General features: G+C 31.1%; 1 protein-coding gene across 3 annotated transcripts in view; it reads left to right on the plus strand.

Moving 5' to 3' along the window:
• Window positions 1-9,267, plus strand: part of LOC106464290 (dual oxidase 2-like) — an 82,118-nt gene that overhangs the window by 45,148 nt on the left and 27,703 nt on the right. For all 3 annotated transcript variants that reach the window (XM_013924417.2, XM_022391987.1, XM_022391988.1), the window contains exons 14-17: window positions 512-706; window positions 2,133-2,246; window positions 5,610-5,812; window positions 8,126-8,311. In XM_013924417.2, coding sequence (XP_013779871.1) covers window positions 512-706; window positions 2,133-2,246; window positions 5,610-5,812; window positions 8,126-8,311 — 698 coding nt within the window. The remainder of the gene's footprint in view (window positions 1-511; window positions 707-2,132; window positions 2,247-5,609; window positions 5,813-8,125; window positions 8,312-9,267) is intronic.

The following is a 9,267-nucleotide window of genomic DNA, read 5'->3' on the forward strand; positions in this document are numbered from 1 at the left end:
AAAGAATTAGGATTCCCAATTAGCTTTCAGTTGTTTTGTGTAATGCACATCACAGGACAGACACTTGTGTTAAAGTCAGTGTCTGTTAATAAAGAATTAGGATTCCCAATTAGCTTTCAGTTGTTTTGTGTAATGCACATCACAGGACAGACACTTGTGTTAAAGTCAGTGTCTATTAATAAAGAATTAGGATTCCCAATTAGCTTTCAGTTGTTCTGTGTAATGCACATCACAGGACAGGCACTTGTGTTAAAGTCAGTGTCTATTAATAAAGAATTAGGATTCTACTTTTGATATTTCTGTTTCTCTTTGTAGCTTTAAATTAATTTTGAGAATTTTACAAATGATAAAATTCTTTTTGAAAGTATTATTTCTCATGCAGAATGTTTTAGTTTCGTATTTATAATTATTCTGTATTATTTCAGATAGGTTAAAATTCTTTCTTGCAAAGAAACTTTCCCACCATAGTGTCTGTTTATATTAAAATTGATTTTATTCGCATGTGATACAGGTTTAGATACTAGCTGTGCAGTGAAGTTAGTTAAAAGTAACTGTAAGTGGAAGGACAAAGAGGATGTTTGCTACTACATCTATTCAGATTCTGAAGACATAGTAGATTGCGATGTTCCTCAACCATTGAGGTCTTCTACTGGAAGAAAAGTGTCTTTGGCACTCTTCCTTTTGTTTTTAGGAACTTACATACTAGGTAAGAATTGAAGTTTTTAAATACACTGTTATTACAAGTTTTCTTAAGATTTTTATAGCTTGAATGAGAAATCTCAATCGTCTTTTTTTTTTTCCAAACTTGAAAACATTTTTATTGAAGCTAGAAAAATTACAAATTAAGAATCACATCTTTTTGGTCTTAAAAATGTCATGGTGCCATTAATATAATTTGTGTATTTGTTAGAGTCAATAAGTATACGTTTTTAGTAACCAATTAATGGTTTTGTCTCAGATCACCTTCTCATAGTGTAAGCTGCTAGTGGAATATAAATTTCTATGTACATTATATTTAGTGGTTTACATGTCACTCTATGGATTTGTGGTTCTGATATGGTACTTACCTCCCCTTCGCTCACAAGAGTAGCCATTCTCGTTCAATGCTGCCCTCTATAAACAAACCTTTCTTTACACACGTCTCTCATCCAAATCATCATGCATCACCTCTTAACCAATAGTAGCATGGCATACTCAAGTAACGTGTGTGTGACTCCCTCTACACTCCTCTACCAAACCTTCACTCCAAAGTTTGGCAGAAGGTGTGAGCACCGGAGAAGTGTGGAGGAAGGGTGGGAAGTGTGAGAGGAAGTAAGTACCTCTCAGAAGTACATTTTCAGTATAGTGTTGAATGTAGGTAGTCCTTGAGTAGCTTTGCATGAATATTTGAAAACAAACAGTGACATTGCCATAATTATTATTTCATCTTAAACTTGAGAAACATGTATATTCTAATCAGCAAAAAACAAGTAATAATGAATCTCTTCTTTTTTTTTCCATTAGTTTGGCAGAGATATTTATTTGTTTTGGAATTTTTGTGCAAACCTATACAAAGGCTATTATTGCTCCTCAACTTATTTCTATTCAAAGTATCAGATAAAATGTACCATTGGAGATAATTTTCGATATTAGATACTAGGTTATGCTTATTTTCACTATTTGTTTGCTGTCACCAGTATTTCCTTTTACTTGAAGTAATTAAATTTTCTAATTTAATTAGTAAATAAACTGACTCCTGTGATGAGGTAGCTATGATATAATTTGTTGACGATTAATTGATTTCATAGCACCATTGAGTCTGATTATAATTATTTGGATAAAGAAATTTCTTAAAACCCCCTTTCTGTGTTTAATATAATCTTATTGTATCTTCATAACTATGACTATATGAATTTAAATTTGTTTCTGTTTACAGGTGCAGTATTTATAAGGGTTGTTTGTCAGTGTTATAGATATTCAATTTGTTTCTTTTTACAAATGTTCTATTTGTAAGTGTTATTTGTTGTCCTTAGGATTTAAACTTGTTAACAAAATTAGAAGTTTATTCTTCAACTTCATTTATCAGTTGTAAATGTTATTACTTAATTTAGAGAAAATGATGCTGTAATAAATGTTTTTAGTTATCATTTCAGGTTGTATTTTTCTGCTGTTATTTTTAAGAAGGAGAAGAAGAAATAGTGCCCTTGAAGAGTTGAAAAGAATGAATGCTGAAAAACGAAAAAGTTTATATGATAATTCTGCTGTAGGTAAGAAAGAGTTTAAATAATTCTTATTAGAAGTATCTCTTTTAGCTAGATGAAATCACACTTTTCAAGGATTTTAAAACTGTTTAAACAATTCAATATGTGAAAAGCAAAATAAACATTATATATTATGGTAGAATAGTTCATTAACAAGTTACTGCCCAGTATAAGCATCATTTAGAATTTAACCTAATTGTCAAAACAAATAATCTACACAGAGATTCTGTTTGTTTGTAGTTAAGCCTTAGAACTTGAGCTATCCATAATGCACTACAGCTACAGTTAAAAAAATTTCATTATCTTAGAATTGTAAAAGTAAGGTGATGTTTGTAATTAAGCACAAAACTACACAGTGGGCTATCTGTGCTCCTCCCACCACATGTATCAAAACTTGGTTTCTAGCATTGTAAGTCTGTAGACGTACCACTGTGCCGCTAGGGGGCGTATACAGAGACAAAATGTTTTCTTCTGCTCTGTCATATTTATGTAAATACAACTGATGAATAATGTAGGCTCAAGACCCAGTAATCAAATTTTTTTTTTTTTCATCACAAGCTATACTAAAAAAAAAGACAAAGTTCAAACTTACCTACTACGTGTTCTATTGTGTCATTTTTACGTTGATTGTCCAGTGGACCTTCATATATTTTTCCTTTAATCGTTCACATTGTATTTTTCAATACTAAAAATGTAACAATGTTTGTAAATGTAAAGCAAAAACGTGAAGGACAAATCAATGCTAATCGTTTTTTACACACACTATTTATGAAACTTTTGATATGAGACACCAAAACAATAATGTAAAACAAGCATTATAACTCTACTTTGATAACGAGATCCTAACACTTAAGTTCTGAATTTATATCTTGGAAGTGTAGCATTATTAGTCAATATTAATGAAACACGCTAAACCAGCTCTAAAACAAAACAACCATGAAGGCCATTAATGTAACACTGAATAACATAGGTAATCTTCTACCCAGAGTGTTGTATGCTACAGGTTGAGAAATCATCTTTATTCATGCTGAAAGTTCAGAAGTGTTGCTAAGTGCTTAAAAGATTCAGGGCTCGGACTCACAAGTGCAGGAATTTTCAGCATTTCAGTATGATATCAACCATGGTTTTCTGTTCTGATTTTTCAAGACACAAACTGGGGATTCAGAGCACTGTCAAATAAAAATTGGGCATGGTACCCATGTGCCTGTGCCAAGTGATGCGTTTGGTCCAGTTTCCTCTAATTCGACATTGTGGACGACATTATTGGCTATGAAAGCATTTCCTCCAACCAATCAAACTAAGGAACTAAACATCCTAATTACACATTACAAACCAACAGTTTTCTTGTACAATCTCCAGCTTATTAGCTATTTACTATAAAAATTTTTGTTTATTAAGAGTGAAATATATGAATATACCATGCATTTCTTTCTTGTTGTATTGTTATAGTATTTATTCTTAATTTATCATTTGTTCTGTATGAATGCAGGTATCACATAAAACATGGCAAAAAAGCTATTAATTTTAAGTCGATTTCATTTTAGCTGCTTTTGTTCCTTTGTTATTCTTGAGAAGCTTATTCATGTTTTGTCCAGGGAACATTGTGTGCATTATGCAAGGATTTTGAAAGCAATTTCCTTCATTGGTAGTTGCTCTGGGTAAAACGACTTTTGTCGAAGTAAGGAATGTTGGGTTTAGTCAGTCTTGTACACAAAATCGACTTGATCAGTTGAAGAAATACATTAAAAACTATCATCTCATTTACTACTTTATTATTTTTCTGTTACTACTTTCATCAACAGTATTGGTTGGAATGCTTAATACATCTAACTTTATTGTTTTTAATATTAAATTTATTATTATACTTTTGTTATTGAGATTTTTTGCATTTTTACCTCACTAGATGTATTTAGCACTAACCTAAATCTCCTGAGTCTGGCTGAACCTCACAAGATATTATTTGGTTTGCAGCTGCAAATATTGTTAACAGTACCCAGTTGATAGAACAACATATACTAATTTATATAAGTAAGAATGTAAGAAAAGTATATTTAACTAGCTATACTCATTACCATGTTAATTTTTAGTTTTGCTCTCTATAGGTGGCTTTCTCTGATAAGAAATGAATAATAATTCATAATAAATAACCTGACAGAATCTCGTGTTATTCTGAGTGTCTATCCGCTTGATCTTAAGCAAATTCAATTTTACTTAGATATACCCTAGATTCAAATAATAACCTGAACTACGTATTGAAACCAATATTTATAATTCAAACAACAAAAAAAACTCCTTGCTTAATACTTAAATATGCAGTTTAGTAAAAAAATAAAAGTCTAATTTTGTTCTTTTTTTTACATTTTTGATCATTAAATACAATAATCACTTCTTTGTAACTCTACTTATTTAACATCAAGAATAACAGTATTATTCCGTTGTCACATTTTTTGCGAACGCTCTTGTTAACTTTACCTTATATATTGCTCACGTGTAGAGATTGCTACTCTGTGTTGTAACATTAATGTAACAAGTACTGATGCAGTCAACTGTTAACATTTATTTTACTTGCAGTCAGCATTTAATTAAACTTGTAATTAAGGTAGAACTACTACCAGAGGATTGTTTGCCATGTGCTCTCTGCATTATAAAGAAATGAGCACTTTTAATCAATAAACAGATACATGAATTTTAGTCTCAATCGACTTTCAAGAATAAGAGGTACTTATTGTAGTATTCACTGATTTGCATATGTCTATATGAGGTGAAGAAACAAAAAAAAAGGCAGAAGATGAGTTTATTTTATTAATTTTTTAAATTATGAAATATCATGTATTATTTTTCTTTCATATTTTACCAGTCTTTTCGGGGTTTTGTTTATCTGTTCTTTGAATTATAATCTTCAGTTATCACATACAAATAGTTATTATAGCTTTATTAGAAAGACTCATAAATTAATTAATTTCTTATGTTTTATAAACACTTTGAATTTTATCATTTATGACCAGTATTGAAAACATGGTTTGATACTATCTATCATGAAAGCTCTTACTGGGAAGTGAAAGATATAGCCTTATGTCATCTGGCACAGAAGATACAAAATAAATTAACATTCTTGAAGTATTAATATACTCTCAGATCCATTCAGTAAATGCAGTAGTTTAAACTGGCTGTTTTGCGTCAGTGTCTTTGATATGGTATTTTTGATTAGCATATTCTGTAATATTCTGTTGTACTTAATTTTTAAAGATTACAGTTTATTACATGAACTTGTGTTTTTTGTGCATCATTGGTATGTATAAAATAGCAAATTCTAGAAACTTCCTAACAAAGCATAGACTCTTGATATGTCAAATCATATCCTGCCTTTAGCCATAGAATGGGTAGGCCGTGAAGATCCTCGCTGTGTGGTTGTCAACCTGTGTGCAGAGTTGAAGAACATCAAAGTCAGTTTGTTGACTGGTGAAACTGTTCGTCATATTGATCTCTCTAGAATACATACTCTGGAGGTGCTGGTCAGCACCAGTGAAGAACGTGACAAATTACTGATCAGAGTTTCTCGTCATTATGATTTGGTAAGACAGATTGTATTTTAATTAATGGTATGTTTAAGACAGATCGTATTTTAATTAATAGTATGGTAAGGCAGATCGTATTTTAATTAATGGTTTTGTAAGACAGATTGTATTTTAATTAATGCTATGGTAAGACAGAGCATATTTTAATTAATGGTGTAGTAAGACAGATTTTATTTTAATGAATGGTTTCTTAAGACAGATTGTATTTTAATTAATGGTTTTAATGCAATGTATTATATTTTATTTATGGATTTCTGAAATTTCTTGTTTCATTTTATAACCAAAAAAAAGGTTTTAACCTCCAGAGAAAGCTATTTACTGAACCTTTTGACTTTTATAAATCATTAAAGATGGACAGGCACTAACATGCTACAGCATTTTTACTTGAAAAATGAGTTGCTTATTCCAGTATTCAGTACATTACTTAAATACTATTACTAACCTTGCATGGCCAGGTGGTTAGGGCACTCGACTCGCAATCTGAAGGTCGCGGGTTCGAATCCCCATCCCACCAAACATGCTCACCCTTTCAGTCATGGGGGCATTATAATGTGATGGTCAATCCTATTATTCGTTGCTAAAAGAGTAGCCCAAGAGTTGGCAGTGGGTGGTGATGACTAGCTGCCTTCCCTCTAGTCTTACACTGCTAAATTAAGGATGGCTGGCGCAGATAGCCCTTGTGTAGCTTTGCACAAGATTCAAACAAACAAACAATTACTAACCTTTATTTCTTTACAAATGAAGCCAAAGAACTAAGAAACCTTCCAGTACTAGTTCAAAAATTACAAAAATCACAAACCTCAATTCAAACTGATAAATGAGCTGAGTAAAATCTAGTGATGAAGATTTTGATCTGTAATAAATGCTGTGCTCAACATGCTTTACTCTTTCAGCTGTATGGAAGTGATATGGCTATGATGGTAAATCCAACTGTTTTGTTAAGAATAGGCAATTTTTACTGTTTCCTCCTCTCTGCCCAACATATGGGTCTAAATTAGGTTTTGCTCAATTCTCAACATTCGTGTGTTGCATAAGGTGTCATTCAATTTAATAAACAAAAAAAAGTCTTACTGTTGGCTGGAGTATTGTTTTAACAATGAATAAAAATAAGAAAAACAAGCTTAACATAAAAACTAACTATTTTAGATATTGTGAACAAATATATTGTACTGAAATTTTAACTCCTTTTTTTTAATCATATGGCATAAGGTTATTGTATTTTAATACATTGTACAAAAGTTACTTATATTAAAAGGTCCTGGCATGGTGTAATAATTAGAGTGCTTGAATCTGTGCAATCTGTGGGAGGGGGTCTAAACCAGGAGCTGAGTATGGTTACTCTTTCCCCAGTAGAAGCATTATAATATGAAGGTCAATCCCACAATTTGTTAGTAAAGAGTAGCCTAGGAATTAGTAGTCTAGTCTGCCATCCAGTTGTCCTCTCCATGGTCAGCAGTTCAAAATTAGGGATGGCAACAAATAGTCTTAGTAGCTTTGGCATTAACAAAGCATAAAAATATATATTAAATATGCTTTTGTAAATTAGTTCTCTGTATCAGTGTTCCTTCAGAATTACTTATATATATTTAGTGAGATGAAAGAAATTTTAAACATTATATCATAATTAGGTGGTAGAGAAACTAATAGAGTTAGAAAATGAAGAAAATGGATAAAAAATTAGATGCAACCATTCGTATAAAACACTTTTATTAAATCTTGTTTCTTAATTTTCAACCTAACCAGCGTATAAAATAATAGGTCGCCAAAAAATAATTTTTCATGGAAAGTTGGTGTCATACATGTTCATTGTGGTCAAAGTTAAAATATTGGATACTTTACACTTGAATAAGCAAAAACACAAACAGTGTAAAGCAAATATGCACAAAAAGTGAATTAAAACAGTACATAATTTTGTTACTTATCAACTCCAGTCATAATATCACAACAAGACTAACCTTCTAAACCATTTTATAAAATGCTGAATCAAATTTTAGATTTAAGTTGAGTAACAAGATCAATACCACGATAAACTGAGAGCTGAAATTTCAACTGCACTCTAATAATCCTAGTTAAGAAGCTAGAAAAAATAAACACAGTTCTTAGTTGTCATTCATAAGGTGAGTTTATGTGTTTCATATTTTACAGTTTTCAACTCTGAGATAAGAAGAAGGTCTAATTACTAAATTCAACAAGAAAAACTGAATATGTTAGGATGAAAAAGTGTAAAATTGTGTGTGTGTTTATCTGTTGTATTTGTAGGTTCACACCTTTAACAATGTTTAATTAAGACCTGTTTAAAATTATTGTTAGGTTCTTTTATTTGAAAACACCTCCTATCGAGAAAGTTTCCTTCAGGACTTGGAAAAGTTTTTAGGTGACATAGGAGTTGGAAGACAAAGACTAAATGTTACTAACTACCATATACAGAGAGATGCCTTAACAAAAGCTGATAGACAAGCACAACTTGAAAAATTTCTTCGTGTTGTTTTTGCCCAGGTGAAGTCTTATTTTTGTAATAAAATAATTACCTCATGAATAATCACCACCAGTATAATTGTTGTGGAATGCTTTACCATAAGTCTTTTTAGAAATCCCAGTAACTGTAGATACATGTGCTAGGTGTTTAGAAATAACATAATAAAGTGAACTGACTATGTTGGATTTCTATAAACTCAATGGCCTTTCTTGTCCTCACTGATCTTACAAATCATTGCTGGTTATCACTAGACTTGGTGATCTTTTTAGATAATTATAGACTATGAGATCTCCTTGATCTCAGTAATTTTATGTATTCTATTTCATGTAAACATTTATTGAACATTCAGTAATAAACTACTAATACTTAGGAAGCTGTTATATGTCATATTAGATTCAAACGATGATCACCAACAATAAAAAAAGACATTAACATAAGCTTCAGAAAAGTGATTGAACAACTTTTCTATGTGTTTCCGATTCTTCAGTACTTAATATGTCTTCTCTTAGTCAGTGACCCTCAAAGAACATATGAAGTGGCAAGAAAATTTTTGGTACAGTTTATATTACATCTCAAATGAAAATATTCGTGTAAACTTACTTATGTTCCTTTAAGTTAAAGTATGCTTGTATAAAACGTTTATAAGCACTGTTGGTAAGTGCTCGGGAATGCTCCCACAAACTCCTATGGTGTCCCCAAATTCATATACGTGTGAGTACTCCTATAGTTACAAAATTAGGAGAAGAAAGACCAAGCAAGTATTTATTTTATTTTGAACCAATTAATTATTTTATTTCACTCCAATCAATTGTTTTATGTTGTCACAGTAGACTTCTCACTTTATATCAAAGTACAATGTACATCAATCAAATCAAAAGACTTCTCACTGTACTCAAAGTACAATGTACATCAGTCAGAAAGAAAAACTTCTCACTGTACTCAAAGTACAATGTACATCAATCAAATCGAAAAACTT

The sequence above is a fragment of the Limulus polyphemus genome, unplaced genomic scaffold, assembly GCF_000517525.1.
Source record: "Limulus polyphemus unplaced genomic scaffold, Limulus_polyphemus-2.1.2 Scaffold1610, whole genome shotgun sequence".
NCBI classification, from domain to species: Eukaryota; Metazoa; Arthropoda; class Merostomata; order Xiphosura; family Limulidae; genus Limulus; species Limulus polyphemus.